Here is a 19,614-nt window from a genome sequence, read left to right on the forward strand (position 1 = left end):
ATGCAGTCTTCTCCAAAAGCTCAGAATTGGAGCAAAGAGATGTAGGTGGGGTGATGACTATGTTTTGTTAGTGCCTCTATCAAAAGATTAACAGGAAGAGGATAACAGTCATTTCTAGCACTTATCCCTAGATAAGGGGGGGCATAGAGGTTGGAATAGAGACAGAGAAAGGGAGGGATAGTTTCCTTGAGCTCAAATGTATTTGCTTGCTTCACTTCATTCTTGGGGAAATGCACATGGCTCCTCAAGGCTTTTTTCTGGCCTGGGATGAAAAAATGGTAAATTATCTCTCCTGGAAGCTGTTAGGAATAATGGTTCACCTTCTGAATTGGTCTCAGTGCCTGTCCCACCCCAGTTTAACATTTTAAAATGGCATTCATCCACCCCAAAATTGGAAATGGACTTTCGGTCACTTGTGGGGAATATTTGGTACATAAATCAGCCATTGAAGTATCAGGATTGGGGTGGGGGTTAAGAGCAGAAAAATGTGTACCTGGCCTGCCATAGTTATTTGTCCCATAGGGGCACTGTTGTATTTAATGTACACTGTTGTCTTTCCTGAAAACACTATCATTTTTTGCACCCTTGAGAATTACACTGGAAACTAATGCCATCACTAAAAAGGGAATTATCTGAAACAATTGGGTGGTCATAAAAGCAGACTAATTTCTAAGGCCCAAACACATTCCCATTAGTCTCCTTAGTTTACAGAATATTTCTGATCTCATTTCTGTAGTGGTTTATTTAGGATGGTGTAGACTGTACTTTATTCTCATTATCATCACCACCATAATTATTACTCATTATTATTTAGTTATTTTATTTTTAACATAGGACTCTCTAAATTATTTTTTCGGTTATTTTTCCTACATTCTGAAATATCGTTAACTCCCATTTTTTGTCCGTAGGGTGAGTGTTTGCTTGCTTTTAGACTTACTGTTCTCTCTAGATCAGTGGTTCTCAATCTTCATTCCTCCAGTTGTTTTGGACAGCAACTCCCAGAAATCCCAGCCAGCTTCCCATCTGTTAGGAATTGTGTGAAGTCCAAAACACCTGGAAGACCAAAAGTTAGGAACCACTACTGTAGATGGAGCTGACCAGCAGATCTGTGTTGACATATAGATAATTCACAAGAGAGTATGAAGTTCTCTGCTGTAGTGATGTGTGCTGTAATATTCCCAGAACCACACAAGTTTGATTCTTTCATAATACACTATGGCTATGAGTACCTGTCTGTTAATTTCTTATCTACAGCATAAGATTGATTTGTATGTGTCTTCCTATGATTTAACTATGTTTAAGCAGGTGATAGCAAGCTGTCACCTTTCTTTGAAACACAGGCTCCTTCTACACTGCCACATAGTCCAGATTATCAAAGCGAATAATCCACATTATCTACTTTGAACTGCCATATAATCCAGTTCAAAGCAGATAATCTGGATTTTATATGGCAGTGTAGCAGAAGCCACAGATTTCTAAGCCTTTGCCTTATCAACTTTAGCTAAGGTTGATATTACATTGGTAATGAAGTCAACTGCAGGCAGTCCCCAAATTACGAACAAGATAGATTTTGTAGGTTTGCTCTTAAATTGAATGTTTATGTAAGTTGGAACAGGTACATTTTTACGTGTAACTCCATCTAAATACCTATCTTTCTGTCTATCTATCAATCTATCTATGAATAGCGCAGGGAAGGATTAACACTGCTGTGGTGTTTGGTTTGCTGCCTATGCCCTTGTTCAGAAGATTTCACCTTCCTTTCTCTCTCTGTGGTAATTGGATTTTGAAAAAAAAATTGACTTGTGGAAACAAGGATTGGTGATGAAATTTCAGTGGAGACACCTTTTCCCCATGATAACTCTTTCAGGAGTAAATTTTCCTTCTGAGTGGTAGATTTCTCTCACTTTATGTTGTCTCACTCCTGTTCTTAACTGTATGTCATTTTTAAGTCAGATGTTTGTAATTTGGGGACTGCTTGTATTGTTAAAGCTATCCTAATTTCCTACTTAACAAATATCTGGAGCCAGTATGGACAAAACAGAAGCTGCCTTGAGTCTCCTCGGGTGAGAAAGGCAGGGTAAAAATGTCATTCATTCATTCATTCATTCATTCATAAATAAATAAATAAATAAATAAATGTTGAGTAGTGGCATCTTACCCTTCCAAAGGGAGATGGAAGATGCTTCCAATTGCTTAGGGATGGTTCTAAGTGTCTCGTCAGTTGATCACTTGTAGCTGAGTTTTGAGCTGCTTATTTTGAAATATGTGGTTTGCATTATGCAAACTAACACAAAAGCTGTTTCTCACCTGAAAGTTGTAATATGTAGGTGTGAGCTGATCCCTCATCGAGTAGCTATGAATAGAAACACGCCAGTCTCTAAGTGTTGTACTATTTTGAATGACTTCTTTTTTGCTCCCATTTTCAGATTATTCTAGAGGTTTTGGTGGTAAATATGGCGTGGACAAGGAGAAAGTGGACAAAAGTGCTGTTGGCTTTGAATACCAAGCCAAACCTGAAAAGCATGAATCACAGAAAGGTTTTTATTTTAATTTTATTTCATATAACTGATCTTTAAACCTGACCCTTTGAAATAATCAATTGGTCCTTCATAAACTGGTGCCACTAACTTTTAGAGCTACTCTTGAAAAAAATTATTTCCTTTTCAATAATCCCTTTTCTCTGCTTTCTGAGCATAATATATTTTAGTCTTTTTTTCATCCACTTCATGTCCTTGGCATCTCTTATTTATTTGTTTATTTTTATGCACATACCCTGATTTCCCATTAAAAGATGACCATCATGTCTAGCAACAATAACATGTAAGATGGCTTGAGGACTTGCCTAATCATGTAAAACTGATAAACAAAATCAACCTTATGAATTGGCTTGGACCAAATAATTTTGAAATCTCTGAATCTTTTTAGTTTATTTATTTTAATGTTTCTATGCTACCTTTCTGGATCAAGGACCAGGGTAGGAACTGGCAGAGATAAAAATACTGGTTATGTTAATTCAGTAGTCAATTTTTCAAAGTTCAGTGAGCAATTAAGATTGGAGCCTTAATAATAATAATAATAATAAAACTTTATTTATAACCCGCCACCATCTCCCCAATGGGGACTCGGGGCGGCTTACATGGGGCCATGCCCAGACACGATACAATATAACAAAATAAAACAATATATCATAACACAATATAATAGTACAAAAATAATCATATACATTACAACGCAAATCAGAGCAGACAGGGCGGGCCACATGAACATTTAATTAAAAACTCGGGAGAGAGAGGCATATAAATAAAGAGAACAGGGGTATAAGACGGAACAGTCCAAACAGTCCAAAGGATAAAATCCAAGGGGAGTAATCAAGAGGTATATAACATTTACTCCCCGAAGGCACATCGAAAAAGCCACGTTTTTAGATCTTTCTTAAAAGCCAATAAGGTGGGGGCTTGCCTGATCTCAGAGGGCAATGAATTCCACAGTCGGGGGGCCACAGCAGAAAAGGCCCTCTCTCTCGTTCCCACTAGACGGGCCTGGGATAGAGGCAGTGGCGAAAGAAGGGCCTCCCCGGATGAGCGGAGGGATCGAATAGGTTTATAATAGGAGATACGGTCACGAAGGTAGGTGGGTCCCAAACCGTTTAGGGCCTTATAAATGATGGTATTCACCTTGAATTGGGACCGGAAGGTGAACGGCAGCCAGTGGAGCTCCTTGAACAGGGGAGTAGATCTCTCCCTGTAGCTCGCCCCTGTAATTAATCTGGCCGCCGAGCGCTGAACCAATTGTAGTTTCCGGGCCGTCTTCAAGGGAAGCCCCACGTAGAGCGCATTACAGTAGTCCAGTCTAGAGGTAACTAAGGCATGCACCACCGTGGTCAAGTCAGACTTCACGAGGTATGGTCGCAGTTGGCGCACAAGTTTGAGTTGTGCGAAGGCCCTCCCGGCCACCGCCGACACCTGAGCCTCAAGCGTCAGCGCTGAGTCCAGAAGGACCCCCAAACTGCGGACCTGTGATTTCAGGGGGAGTGCAACCCCGTCCAGGACAGGTTGCCACCCAATACCCCGATCCGACGCGCGACTGACCAGGAGGGCCTCTGTCTTGTCAGGATTGATCCTCAGCTTGTTCCTCCTCATCCAGTCCGCCACAGCGGCCAGGCACTGGTTCAGCATCCGAGGGGCTTCCTTGGATTCAGATGGAAAGGAGTAGTGGATTTGCGTGTCATCTGCGTAGAGATGGCAACGCCCTCCAAAACTCCGGATGACCTCTCCCAGCGGTTTCATGTAGATGTTGAATAGCATGGGGGATAGAATAGACCCCTGCGGGACCCCACAGGTCAATGGCCAGGGGTCCGAGCAGGAGTCCCCCAGCTTCACCATCTGGGAACGACCCCCCAGGAAGGACCGGAGCCACTGCAGCACAGTGCCACCAAGCCCCATCCCAGAGAGCCTCCCCAGAAGGATACCATGGTCGATGGTATCGAAAGCCGCTGAGATGTCCAAGAGAACCAGCAGGGTCACACTCCCCCTGTCCAGCTCTCTGCGGAGGTCATCCACCAAGGCGACCAAAGCCGTCTCGGTACTGTGCCCAGGCCTGAAACCAGACTGCGAGCAGTCCAGAAAATCAGTGTCATCGAGAAACTCCTGGAGCTGCTTGGCAACCACCCGCTCCAGCACCTTGCCCAAGAATGGGAGGTTGGAGATTGGTCTGTAGTTGTTACAAATAGATGGATCAAGCGAAGGCTTTTTTAATAGTGGTTTTACTACCGCCTGCTTAAAGCAGGATGGAACTGACCCCTGAACCAAAGAGGCATTTATTATGGTCACAAACCAATCCAACAACCCATCTTTGGCCAGCTTGACCAACCAGGAGGGGCAAGGATCCAGAGTGCAGGTGGTCGCCCTCACAGACCCGAGAATCCCCTCCACGTCATCAGGAAGAACAAGCCGGAAAGAATCCCATAAGATCGAACAGACAGGTACCTCGGTTACCTCCTCTGGAGCTACAATTAAACTGGAGTCTAGCTCAAGGCGTATCTGAGCAACTTTGCCTGCAAAATGGTGAGCGAAATCGCTGCACCTAGTTGCCGAGTCATCGGGAAGCCCCTGTGCCTCAGGAGGCCGTAGGAGCTCCCCAACAACTCGGAACAACTCCGATGGCCTATTGGCCGCAGACGCTATGCGGGCAGTCGTGAAAGCTTTCCTGGCTGCTCGCAAAGCCACGGAGTAAGCCCTAATAGCGGCTTTAGCCCGTGCTTGGTCAGACACATCCCGAGATTTCCTCCAGATGCACTCTAGTCCCCTCCGCTCACGCTTCATCACGGCCAGCTCCTCAGTGAACCAAGGAGTCGACGTGGCTCTACGTAGCGAGAGGGGACGTTCGGGAGCGATCGTGTCCAGTGCCCTTGCCAACTCCCTGTTATAGCAATCAGCCAGGGCATCGACAGGATCGCCAGTCTCCAAGACAGGAAGATCCCCAAGAGACCTCAGAAGTCCATCCGGATCCATCAGTCTCCTGGGGCGGACCATCTTAATGGGTCCACCACCCCTGCGGAGGTTAGAAGAAACGGCGATACTTAAACAGATCAGATGATGGTCAGACCATGACAATGGAAGAATATTTTGCTCTTCCACTCTGACTGTCCCACCGTCCACAACAAAAACAAGGTCCAAGGTGTGTCCTGCCTGATGTGTGGGCCCAGATATAATTTGAGACAGCCCCATGGTTGTCATGGCAGCCATGAAATCCTGAGCTGCTCCTGTCAATGTGGTCTCAGCATGAATGTTAAAGTCTCCCAACACTATCAGTTGTTGGGAGACAAGAGCCGCATTGGAGACCACTTCTGCTAGCTCAGACAGAGAGACTGCTGGGTCGCGGGGTGGACGGTACACCAGCAGAATCCCCAAGCTGTCTCGGGCTCCCACCTTCAGGAAAACACACTCGAACCTCGGAGATTGCGGAACGGCGCATCTGATCAGGGCGATGGACTGCCTAAAGATCACCGCAGCTCCTCCTCCCCGCCCCCCAACCCTGGCCTGTTGATGCACCCCGAAACCTGGAGGACACAGCTGGGTGAGATTCACACCTCCCAGCTCATCCAGCCACGTCTCGGTGATGCATGCCAGATCCGCCCCCTCATCCAGGACCAAATCCTGGATGATAGCTGTTTTACCGTTGACGGATCTGGCGTTCAAAAGCAGGACCTTAATATGCTAATACATTCTTCCTGCCTCCTTCTTTTGAGCCCTACTTCCACATCGAATTATACTTCCTTTTGCATGAAAAACCCAATGAATACATTTCTGGTATTAACTGTCTGCTAACCTCCCAAGCCAAAAATGAGGTTTATATAACACTTTGTGAAATTTTCTGTGCTTAGATTATACAAAGGGTTTTGGTGGAAAATTTGGTGTACAGACGGACAGGCAGGACAAATGTGCTCTTGGCTGGGATCACCAGGAAAAAGTACAACTACATGAATCTCAGAAAGGTATGTTTCTGTATTTAACCAGACCTAATACAGAATTATTGTAACTGCAATAGGACAAAGGTAACCACATTCTATGTGACATGTTATGTTTACTTTCATTTTCCAAGGAGGAGCATGTTATCTGGAATTTGCCTTTGGGTGGGCTAATCAAAGCCAAAACATTTGGTCAGTTTTTGAATGAGTAAGAAGCCTAAACCAGATATAATGCAGTAATTTACTTTGTCCCTATGTGATGGGTGGTGTCCAAAGATATCCAATACAAGAATGTTCACAGAAATAGTATTCTCCATTTCTCTTTCCTAAAGAAATGCTTAGTTCCTTCCTTGCTCACATGTTTACCATTGCTCTGAGCAAAGAGGCCAAAAGGATCAGTCTTAAATGTGGGATTGGGGATGCTGTACAAGTAGTCAAAGCCAGTGAATTGAATTCTTTTGTTGCCTAACATCTGATTTGACAAGCAGTTCTGTTTCTGACTTGATTAACCCCCAAATGGATTAATGGCAGCATATAAAATGCATGTTAGGTTATGGTTAAACTGTAGTCAAAATGATTTCCCTGTGGCCTCAGTTTTAGATTAATAGTTGTGTACAGTGTGGGAAATTCAGGTTGACAGTTATTTCAAGTGTACACTGAACCTTGCTTCGAAATCTAAGTAGACATGGTAAGAAGGAACGTTTGAACTGTAATTCACAATATTTCTGCTGTTTGTAATCTGTTGAACAGATTTGAGTAAATATATACAATTTCACACACATTTAAAGCTTTGGTTTTCTGGAATGTTGTGGAACTCTTCTTCAGAATTTCAGAGCCAAGCTACATGTTCCAGAATATTACATGAGATTATACCACTTTAGAATATAATGACACGGGGAGAAGTGGCATATTAATATTTCCTATATTTTAAAAAAATTCCCTGATTGTGGAAAGCTAGTTTACCAAATATTTCTAGTGTAGTTTTTTTTCTTTTGATGTTTTGGGTTCATATACAGGAATTTTGGGGCATCAGGAAACTTTTGCTGTTTCTCTACTCTAATTTGAAATAACACCGTCTAGAAAGGATTGTACCATATAATACTTAGCTATTTGTAACCTAATACATTGGCCCTCCATATTTATGGGTTCTGTATCCACGGAATCAAGCAATCATAAAAATATTTGGAAAAACAACCCAAAAAGCAATAGTGATGTGCAGGCACCCCCCCCCCCCCCACGGTTGCCTCCTGCCAATTCACACATCCTTGACTGTATGTGCATTTTGATATCCATGGAGGGTCTTGGAACCTCACCCCTGTGGATACTGAGGGTTCACTGTACTTAAAATGACCTATTATCATGTATATTTAACAAAGTTTTGTGCATGTCTGTGTGCTTTTAAATTGCTCCCCAGCTTTTATTGCTGTTAACAGAGTGTGTGTTTTCTATCATATATGTTGTATCTAAATGTGTTCCTCTTTTCCCTCTCTCCTCTTGGTTCTCTTCCCTTGTCGTATCCCTTGGATTTCTCAGACTATAAGAGTGGTTTCGGAGGGAAATTCGGTGTTCAGACAGAGAGGCAGGACCCTTCAGCTATGGGGTTTGACTACAAGGAGAAACTAGCGAAGCATGAGTCGCAAAAAGGCAGAGTTTCCAGATGTCACTCAGTTGTTATCCAGCACTGCCACTTCTAACACAGACTTAAGTTACTCACTTTGAAAGGCTTGCATGCGCCGCAGGGAATTATGCAGGGCAACATTTTTCTCACTGAATTATGCTGTGCTGATACATCAGTGTAATGTTTCATTGAACTTGAATATTTAGACCAGTGGCAGCTAGTCTTTAAATCAATGGCAAGCAAACACGTGGAACACCTATGCTTTTGAGTAGCTTTGCTGCTTCCCTCCAGGAATGCTGCTTATGACACCCATATTTTTAGCAGTTGAGTTTACTACATTTCTTTGCTGAAAAGAAGTTAGCATTTTAAATATGCCTTTTTGGTTGAGGTCACTTAACTACAGTAGAGTCTCGCTTATCCAACATAAACGGGCCAGCAGAACGTTGAATAAGTTAAAATGTTGGATAATAAGGAGGGATTAAGGAAAAGCCTATTAAAATGTCAAATTGCGTTATGATTTTACAAATTAGGCACCAAAACATCATGTTTTACAACGAATCAAAAGAAAAAGCAGTTCAATACACTGGAACATTATGTAGCAATTACTGTATTTACTAATTTAGCACCAAAACATCACAATGTATTGAAAACATTGACTGCAAAAACATTGACTACTAAAAGGCAAACTGCATTGGATAATACAGAACGTTGGATACGCGAAGGTTGGATAAGCGAGACTGTACTGTACTTAAAAGTAAACACCAAAAATCCCTTTCTTTTAATAATTGTCCATTTGGATTAAAAAGTTTTCTCTTGAGTGTCTCATCTGTAGTATTTTCTGATTCCTATCCTGTTGCAGAGTTTAAAAATGTTCAGTATCTTCAGGAGTGTTTTATGGGTGTAAAAGGAAGGTTATTTCACAGTACCCACACTCCTAGAGCCAGGAACCAAAGAGACATATGGGACAGTTTTGTTTTGAGTGACTGACAGACTTCTGTCTCTCTCTTTCTTTCTCTCTTTGGCCAAAAAATGTAACCAACACAAATGCAATAAGTTTGTCTCAGCTCAGTTTCTTCATGGCTTGTGCCTGAAATTCAGACATTCTATTTCCAGCTCCTAAGGTGACAAAAATCATACAATTCCAATCTTATATATATAGTTCTGTGTAAATCAGATAACAAAACATGACTCTCAAAGACTGTTCCTTCTGTCTGAGCTGAAGATAAACTCAGTTGTTGGGAAATTGTTAACGCAACATAGTGAGAAGTTGCTTAGCCTTGGTTCCACTGAGGAAATGCGGCATGTATCCTCCATTCCTAACATACAGGCTTGTAAGCCGTAACTACTAAAGCCCTTTTCACTTCTCTAAATAGTAAATGTATTCTGCTTTAGAAATGTTTGTGTTTGAAAGTCTGTTTAGGAATTACTTGTTCAACCAGTTATGAAATAATGTAGAATAAAAGCTTTACTGGAAATTCAGGGATTGAGTTGGTAGCAGTCCCATGTGCGCAAACTTCCTTCACATAGATTTAATTACACTGTGGCATTATAACAATGTGCCCAATATTTTTGTGCCAATATGGCAATCACAATACTTAATGTTTCAAATGGTGAAATCCAGAAGTGAGCTGATATGTAAGTATTGCTGACAGTTCTGATTTACAGAGTCTAAAACCATTCAAGAGAGTAATCCAAGGCTGTGTTGTGGAAGTGGTTTGGTCAGGGTTGCGGAATGGGGGAGGTTTGAGGGGACATCTTTTTCTTTGCTTGGCTCCAGCCAATGATCACTCAGTTTCATTTCAGCCAATGAATATGGAAGCATGAATCTGTTACTTTGCACACATGCTACTCAGATCTCAAGATCTCCTCCTTTTTGCATCTACTTACTTTGGATTTTTGCTTGGCCGCAGTCATTGGGAATTCTGTGCATGTAGCTCTTTGCCATACTTGCCATATTTGATAAAGGCAGAACCACCTTCACTGTTTTTTCTCCTGGTTTTTTAGATTACTCGAAAGGATTTGGTGGGAAATATGGTGTGCAGAAAGACCGGATGGATAAGGTATGTTCTCCTCTTACAATGCTTGGATTTCTGTGATGTCTTCTTTTACCATTTACTTCTTAACTGGTAGTTCAAACTAATTAGCAAATCATTGAAATCCCAAAACAAACTGTTGATCCCAACTAGAACAGTTTCACTGAAATAGTGGGAATATGCTGAGTGTGTATTTTCTTGATTCAGTGGACCTTCTGTTGCTGAAATTTACAGCGAGATTTCGGCCAAGGTGTCTTGTTGAACAGTAAATTGTGAATAAAATGTGATTTCTCAAAGTGTGAAAACAAATTATTGTAATAAATCAGCCCAAAATGGGGTGAGGAATAAAGTGGAGAAACAATCCCAAATGTGAGGGACAGCAAAAGAATATAGGTGGTAGTGATTTCTCCCCAACATTTAAAGCTTTCCATGGATTCCTTTCCTTTAGATTTTCATCTCCTCTCCTGAGTGAAAGCAATTGAGACAATACATTCACTTTAGATAAATTAATTCCAACCCTTGTTTTCAAGTTGGAGTTGTTTAGAGGTCTGGTCAGACATCTCCTAGGAGAACAGAGAAGCTTTGAATCCATTTGATCCAAAGCTGGCACTACCATGTTCCTGTGATCTAGTTTTATTGGAAACAACAATTAATCTAAAGCCGGAATGTCCTGCTGAAAATGCTTGAAAGATGGCTCCCTGGCAGGCTTCTAGAAGATAGAAAAGACAATAATGAGCAAATGCGGAGTTAGGCATGTCCATGTGTGCAGGCATGTGCGTTATATATAATTTATACATGTGCAGAAAGAGAGAATTCAAAGTAGTGGACAAAAGTTATACAGATACATGCTTACATTTTTTTTGTAGAGAGAGTGTAGAGATTGTACTCATAATAACCATTTTATGGCCATACAACACTTTCATTAAAATGTCCAAGTATACCCCACAGGCGTAAAGCATTTTTGTGGTGGAGGGGAATCAATACTTCAGATTATGATGATGCCCAATAATTTGTGAATGTTTAGGTGTACTTGGAGTAGAGATATTTCCTTTTGTTGCTATTAGGTATAGCTAGATCTGTTTAACAGGCCTTTGGAAGAAAAATTGCTTGCTTTTGTACTGGCTTTTCTGTGTTGGTGTGTGAAAGCATGGCAGCTTAATTTCACTACTTAGAGAAAATATTCTATCGTTTGTTATATAATAATGGTTTTTATTATATTATAATAGTTATAATCTAACTAAGTAGAGTTTGGGCTATAATTGAAGTATAGTATACGTTATTATAATAATCTAAATATAATAGTTGCTCCCATCCTAATAATAATGCTATTACATATTACTGTTATATGTCAAGCATGTGCTTCCCTGCATCCAAGCTGCCATTTGTTCCCAGGCTACCAGGTGGCACTTTGATTTTATCTGGATATCTCCCTATTTGTTGAAATGGCTTCATGTGTCACTTGTGAGAAAATCAAATTTGACTAATTGGGTGAAGTGGCGCTTACATAAGAGAGATTCATGTGAGCAAAAGTCATTTGTTGTGTTTCTCATAATGCTACATGGAAGTAGCACCATTGTATAATTTAATAATTTAATTGTATCCTATTCATTTTTTTTAATAGAATGCATCAAGTTTTGAGGATATTGAGAAATTGTCTTCAACATACCAGAAGACCAAACCAGTGGAAGCTGGTGAGACTATTTCAAAATGCTCTCTTTAGTGTTTTTGTTTTGGAATTGTTCAATTTGCTAAGACCAGTAGGCTCTTTTTATTTCAGCGGAGCTGGGATGAATGCTCCTAGATATCTTTAGCTTTTTATAGCTTAATAGTGAAATAAAAATCAGGCAGACCATCTAATGTAATTTCTTTCTCCCTGCAATTTCTAAGAGAGAGAACTATTATTTAAATGGAACATTTTAACTTATCCTTAGTCATATCACTGAGGCTGCTCCAGCACTCCTAATTTTAAACCAGTAATTGAATTTGAATTGTCAGTGGGTGCTAATGTTTGTACCCTCAGTTTCTGGTAGGAGGCTGCACAGCTCATGTAATTACATTACTGTGATCTTTTATAAGGGGTAAAGGTGGCACTTGCTTTGAATACCAATTTTCCAGTTAACCCCAGAACTGTGAGTTTCAGAGATTTAGGTTAAACAAATGCCCTACAAAACTACAGTGACACTCAATATTTTTTACACTACAGCAAATACCAAAACAAGCAACATCAGAGCTAACTTTGAAAATCTAGCAAAGGAGAAAGAGCTGGAGGACAGAAAGAAGGCAGAAGCAGAAAGAGCACAAAGAATGGCCAAGGACAAAGAAGAACAAGAGGAAGCTAGGAGGACACTGGAAGTTGGTGAAATTCATTTTCTTGCCTATTTCTCTCCCACTATTTTTGGTAGAGAGCATTGAACTGTGGTCCTGTGAATAGGGTGATGTACCAGAAAGTCCTGTCTGTTAAGGAAATTTGACAGCTTATTTAAATGTACTCTATCTGGTTTTAGATTTACTAAGAAATAATTATTCCAAAATTCTAAACTGGGTTTGGGGAATAGATAGTAGTAATACTCCTAACGTAGTTTAGATAATAATATTCTTAGTATGTCGGCATATTTCTGAGCTAGTGAAGAAATATCCTTTGAAATGTGAATTGCTGGCCTCCTGCTTCAATGGCGGCCGGGGGGGGGGGGGGGGAGTGAACAAAGGGGGCCGGATGGCCTAGGTGTTACCCAAACTTGAAAATACATGTTACAAATGAGATTGACTTGAGTTCAACTCTGTTACTTGGGAAGCTAATATGTCTGCTAAAGAGATAATAGAATATACTGTAGGATTTTTATAATGAATATTTTTCCCCTTTTCAGTATCTTAAATTGGAACAACGTAAAACAGCACTGTTTGCCATTTTACAATGCAGTAACACTTGGTTAGAATATATCTGAATATGTCCATGGAGATGAATCATAGAATTAGAAGGGACTACAAGGGGCACCCAGTTCAACTCCCTGCCATGCAGGAATACACAACAAAGCACTCTCAACAGATGGCCATCCAGCCTCTGTTTAAAAATGTCCAGATAGGACACTCAACCACACTCCGAGGCACTGTATTCCTCTGTCAAACAGTTCTTGTTTAAGTGGAATATCTTTTCCTGTAGTTTGAATCCACTTTCTCCATGTTCTAGTCTCTGGAGCAGCAGAAAACAAGCTTGTTTCTTGAATGAGTTTCAGTTCACTGAAATTCAGATTTCAGTAATAGATTTGGTTTTCTGATTGGTTGAATCTCTTCACATGAGACTCGAGTGTACTCAAATTTGTTAAGGATTCTGACACTATCTCTGAATCCAATCTGTGCTTGCTGTATATGTACAGAGATTGAACTTATAACCCAAGACTACTACATCTCTATTGCATAGCTTACTTTTTATTCATTCATTTATCAGATATATACCCAGCCTTTATGGCAGTCAAGGTGGTGAACACTATAGTCAAATAACCAATAGCGGTTTGGTTTTCCATCTGATTTTGGATATTTGGGGAATTTCAAGCTGGGAAATCCATTTTTTTTTAGCTTTAGGATACCCTGCTATTTCTAAATCTTCATCACCAAATGGTATCCTAATACTAAATGTAATAGAAGATTCTTAAGTTACAGTATAACATTAGCTAGGGACTAAATTATCTTGTTTATTGGATAGGCTTTATAAAACTCACCTATTTCTGTGTGAAAGCATTACAGCCGGCATCAGTTAGGAATATGATCAATTACTCTAATTGTTTGATTAATTTCCCTTTCTTCAAACTATATCACAGTTAATCTTATATATAATCCTTGTTACTCAAAGAACAAGTGCTCTCTCATCACTTGCTACTCCTTCAACTTCTGATTCATAGGTGATTCACTCCATTATGGACTGCATCCCAAGTTTCCGATGTGTAACAGAGATAATTATATGTCATTCATGTGGGGAAAAAGGGTGGGGGACTAGTCTGGTTCTCCTCTTTCATTACTATTAACTCTTTCCTAGAATGGTTGTTTTCATTGATATTTTTTTGCAGATCTTTAACTTGTACTTGCCTTTGACTTGAGTGCTGGCCCTTCGAGGTTTTGTCCATGCGCAACTCATTCACTTTCATCTTCAGAAGTAGCACTGAGGGGGCCAGTAGTCTTACAAAAACTGTTCAATGAAATCATGCATATTTCCAAGCAACTTATGGTGCTGACAATAGAGGGCTGACTTTATAGTATTCTAAGTGGTGTACAGAAACAAGATAGCTCTGCTGGGAATCCATACTGGTTGATATGTGTGGTACTATTCTGTGAACATTTAACTCAAAAGTAACTCTGTCTTGAAATGAAGAGTATGTGTATATTGTAGGTTGAGCTCCCTTGGATATTTTCAGATATTTTGGGGATATTTGCATATGCACAGTGAAGTGGGACTCTAAGTCTAAACATGGAATATATTTATGTTTTATGTACATATTATACACTATTTAATAATTTTGTGCAAGAAACAAAGATTGCATGTATTGAACTATCAGGAAAAAAGGTGTCACTTTCCCAGCCACCAAGTGGACAATATGGATTTTGGAGTCTTCTGGATTTTGGAATTCTACATAAAGGATGTTCAACCTGTATATTAGGGGGAATTGGAAGAGTTGTCCTGAGGACATTGTGATGGAGTTTAACAAAGAAAAGCAAGTAATGTTCGTACCATATTCCCATATGCTTTTAAAATATCACATTAAGGAGTATCTGAGGCTCCTTCTACACAGCTGAATAAAATCACATTTTCTGCTGGAATATATGGTAGTGTGGACTCAGATAACCCAGTTCAAGGCAGATCTTGTGGGATTTTCTGCCTTGATATTCTGGATTATATGGCTGTGTGGAAGGCTCCTGAGAGACAAAACTCAAATAAATTGAATGATTCAGACACAATAGCCAAAGCATGGTTGGCAATGGTTGATTATTGAATCTGATGCTTAAGTTGTCACACACATTCCTCTCCTTGATGTTTCTGATTCCCTCCTCCTGGTCTGCCTGACTCAACAAACTTGAATGAGAGATGTGCTTTAACTTCAATCATGCAAACATAGTACTACTACTATCTGACAGAAACTATCCCCATTTCCCATGATGGTGTTTCCTGTTCTCAAGGAACCATTCAGAGTGCATATTAACCATACAGTTGATACTGGAAGAGTTAGGCCCTATAACTTCTTCAATCTGATGGCCCTGTGTAGAATTTTAGATCTGCAGCAGGATCCAGGAGTCTCAACTGGGTTCTGAGCAAAGCTTGCAATATTTCCTTTGTGAAAACTACAACCCGTAGAATCCTCCAGGCAGAAGTCTGTGGCCATGCTGATTGGGGAGATTAGAAACCTTTGTTGAAAAATTAATGTTTTTAATTTCTGGTTCTCATTGGACAGTTTTAGATTAAGTTACTTATTTCTCTGTGAAATAAGTAGAGCCAGCTGAAGTGGAAATATTCATATTTAAAGGGAATTATTAGTATTGGAAAGAGTCAGTGTCTCTTTAGCGCATTCCATTCATGAAAACTAACTTGGCTGTAGTCTTGCTCGAAACTGATACTGTTTGTTCAGGATATATTTTGTACACCTGAAAAATGTGGTTCAATGGTAAGAAAGAGAAAGTTGGCAGTTGAATGCTTATTTCTAAATTAGATTATTTTCTCTAAATGTCTCCCATTCCGTCTACCTTTAGTTCTAAAAACATCCTGCAGCTTAATCTTGGGAAAATTACAGGCAGCACCTCCCAGCAAAGGTCTGCCTAGTACCACTCACTCATGACTCCAAGACTTGTATGTGAAAATAAATTGCCTGGCAGTTGAAGACTATATGTACTCCATGAAACAAAATGCATCAGTACTGTAATGCTTGCAATCACAACACATGGGAACTATTTAGTGTTTCAAACCAGAGCCAGGAGACTACAAATGGAAATCACGTCCTCTCCCAGCCCTGTAGTATGTCTTGCCTTGTTAGCAGCTTAATAAGACAAGGGAAGGCTCTCAGATGAGTTCCTCATCAGTGACTATTCTTCCTGCTCCTCTCTAGCAAAAAGAATTATTGTTAACATTTTTACATATTGTGATTTGTACTCAAGATAACTGCGCAGTTCATAAAAGTTTAGGAATGTTTACTTGCTCCTTCCAGTTGCAGTCAACAGAATGTGAAATAGCCCACTATATGGGCTTTAAAAAGTACTCTCAATATTTTGGTTGTCTTCAGGATCCAGCTGGTTCCAATGGTGAATAAGCAGCTTGTCGCCGGACCTCACAGGAAGTGATTCATCTGCACATACACACAATCCACAAAACCTTTGTACATTTGGGACACAGTATTCTCTCCCCTCCCCCCCCCCCTCCTAGCACCAGCCCTTTGGGTCACTAGATACTGTTCTGGGGGGTTTCCCCACCTTCTCAGAACAGACGCTGAGGGCATGTGAAATGATTGATTACTACTTCCCCCCCCCCCCCCCCCATTGGCTCCCAGATACAGTTCTTACATCAATCAAAGTTATATGAATTTTAAGCATAACTTTGGTTGGCTTAGAGTGGCTGCAACAAAAATGCTTTTTTCTCCATGTATTAATGTATTTCAATGAAGGTGTTAATTGGTGTATGTTGGCACTGTATATTCCTGTATGACAGGGGGTTGAATTGGATGGCCCTTGTGGTTGTCCTTTCCAACCTATGTTTCTATGATTCTAGTCATAAATATCCTATTTTTTTTGCTGATTTACAAGATTTATTGCAATGCATACTCCTCTATTTTGTTTTGATTTTTTTCTTGAAGGAAGCCAAAGCCAAGGAACAAATACCTCCTCAGTCTCCAGCACCACAATTGGCACCACAACCGGTACCACAACCAGTAGAAGAAAAGCTGCCTTCAAGTCCAGTCTATGAGGTCAGCTTAAGAAATAGAAAACTTTCTCCAGTGTATTTTGTATAACTAGTATGAAGAATGAGTGGGATTTGTAACTGTGTTTTACTTGGTGGTACAGTAGAGTCTCACTTATCCAAGCCTTGCTTATCCAAGCCTCTGGATTATCCAAGCCATGTTTGTAGTCAATGTTTTCAATATATTGTGAAATTTTTGGTGCTAAATTCGTAAGTACAGTAATTACAACAAAACATTACTGCGTATTGAACTACTTTTTCTGTCAAATTTGTTGTATAACATGATGTTTTGGTGCTTAATTTGTAAAATCATAACCTAATTTGATGTTTAATAGACTTTTCCTTAATCCCTCCTTATTATCCAAGATATTCACTTATCCAAGCTTCTGCCGGCCTGTTTAGCTTGGATAAGTGAGACTCTACTGTAATTGCATTTTGTTTATTAGTTTAAAAGCTTGTTTAAAAACATATAATTTCAGTATAAACAGCTACAAGTTGAGTATCTCTTATCCAAAAATGCTTGAGAACAGAAGTGTTTTGGATTGTTTATTATTTCTTTTTGAATTTTGAATTATCTGTATTTGTTTACATGTACATAATGAGATATATTGGAAATGGAGCCCAGGTCTAATCACAAAATTAATTTATGTTTCATATACATACTCCTTAGCCTGATGGGATTGTTATACAATATTTTTAATGATTTTGTGCATAAAACCAAATTTGTGCACATTGAAAGCAAAGATGTCACTATTTCAGCCACTTATATGGACAAGATTGGATTTGGGAATATTTTGGATTTTAGAATTATTGATAAGGAGCACTCAGCCTGTATATTGTTTATCAAAAAAAGTTACACCTAACAACAGAATACAGTGAGGAGAGCAATAACTCAGTGGCATTGCTCATGGCTTGCCCAGGTAGCTCAGTCCTTACTATGTCCAATTATAAAAAGGATCAGATAGGATGCTGTGAAACACCCAACTGATGAGCCTTCTGCCTTTGAACTGGGATCAGGAGTAAGAACGGTGTGATCCTAAAGAGGTTGTTGAAGTGCATCTCCCAGCATTGCTCACTGTTGGCTATGCTACTCAGGACTGCTGAGAGCTGAAATTCTACAACATCTGGAATGCTATACAGTTCCCACCTCTGGTCTGGACAATACTAGCCTAGATAGAGAAAGAGTGTGTCCTCTTGTAAACTTCCCATTACATGGGAAGTTTACACGCTACTTGCTAACAGATCCTGACAGTAACATAATAATTAAACTTACTAGCTGCAGATCAGAACACTTCTTAGGAAAATAACAAAGGGGGAAACAATGAAAGGTTAGTCATGAATTAGAAAAGCAGCAGGCTTCTTACTCTACATAAAATGCTGTGCAATTGCATCCCCAGTGACTGTTGCAGCGTAGAGTCCCATCTTGCATTTCAATTCAAATTACTTACCTGAACCACCAAAGTGTTTCTGTAGTCATGGACTAGCTACATTCGGAGGACCATTATTAGCCAAATATGGATATGTATATCCTAATGAGTAGGTGTAGTTATACATTCATTGAGATGTTTATTGCATTCTCACACAGTAACACATGTTGATTTTCTAGTGGCATGAAACTTGAAGCTGTCCTGGTGACTTTTCTTCCTTTTTCCTCCTGTAGGATGCTGTTTCCATTGAGTCTGAGTACAAGAATTCAGATACAAATTACTCCACTGTACATGAGCCAGAAACCAACAACAAAGCTGAAGAATCTGATTACCAAGAAGCTGTCAGTCAGCGGGAGCCAGAGTTTGAATCTGAAGCAGTTTACGAAGTGGCTGGAGAAGGAAATCAGTATCAAGCAGGTTTGGCATATTCTAAATAAGACCTGTTTAGTTTTTGGGTTACACCATGGTGGTCAACTGTTGGTGATCAGGGAACTACATTGCCCCCCAGGAAACATGGGAGAACCACCACTACCCTTGCACCATCTACATTTCTTTTGGATTCTGTTGTCCCCAAAAGCCCTTCCACATTCCTGGAGTGGAATGGAATGCGCAGGAGGCAATTTCATGACAGTTTTTGCTTTATCTGGGTCATTTTTTTTCTAACAGGAAATAACACAGAAATTGACATATGTCCGCAATAGGCCTCTGGCCCTAGTGTGACAGCTTGTGACTTCATAAAGTAAAAAAGAAGGGAATTGGTGAAGAGGGTCTGTGCTGATTGAACCGGTTGTGATACAGTTGATTGAAGCAGCTTTTTGTGACAACTCGCCTGCTAGAGAATAGAGGAAACTATGCTTCCATCTTTTATGGGTTGTAGTAATGTGTCTCTTTATCCTTAGGTGAAAATACTTACGATTATGAAAATGACCTTGGAATAACAGCTATAGCCCTCTATGACTATCAGGCTGGTAAGGAGTGCATTTTCACAAACCCTTGTTTTTTAAATGAAAAGTTATATTTTGACTATTGTACATATCTTCTTTGGCTTGATCTGAATCTGAATGGTTTTGGGTTTTTTTTTTTTTTTAAAGTTCTGACAGTTAATCCGCAAAGAGTCTCACTCCATGGCTAAAATATGTAGA

The 19,614-nt window shown here is 40.1% G+C and overlaps 1 protein-coding gene across 2 annotated transcripts in view; it reads left to right on the plus strand.

The window, feature by feature from the left end:
• cttn (cortactin) overlaps positions 1-19,614 on the plus strand; it is a 40,005-nt gene that overhangs the window by 17,076 nt on the left and 3,315 nt on the right. The window contains exons 8-16 of one of the 2 annotated variants that reach the window (XM_008117378.3): positions 2,427-2,537; positions 6,383-6,493; positions 8,000-8,110; positions 10,089-10,144; positions 11,739-11,808; positions 12,321-12,469; positions 16,942-17,052; positions 18,706-18,889; positions 19,372-19,440. In XM_008117378.3, the coding sequence (XP_008115585.3) occupies positions 2,427-2,537; positions 6,383-6,493; positions 8,000-8,110; positions 10,089-10,144; positions 11,739-11,808; positions 12,321-12,469; positions 16,942-17,052; positions 18,706-18,889; positions 19,372-19,440 (972 nt within the window). The remainder of the gene's footprint in view (positions 1-2,426; positions 2,538-6,382; positions 6,494-7,999; positions 8,111-10,088; positions 10,145-11,738; positions 11,809-12,320; positions 12,470-16,941; positions 17,053-18,705; positions 18,890-19,371; positions 19,441-19,614) is intronic. The other variant, XM_008117376.3, reaches the window with a different exon arrangement.

Source organism: Anolis carolinensis, chromosome 1 (assembly GCF_035594765.1).
Source record: "Anolis carolinensis isolate JA03-04 chromosome 1, rAnoCar3.1.pri, whole genome shotgun sequence".
Lineage (NCBI taxonomy): Eukaryota > Metazoa > Chordata > Lepidosauria > Squamata > Dactyloidae > Anolis > Anolis carolinensis.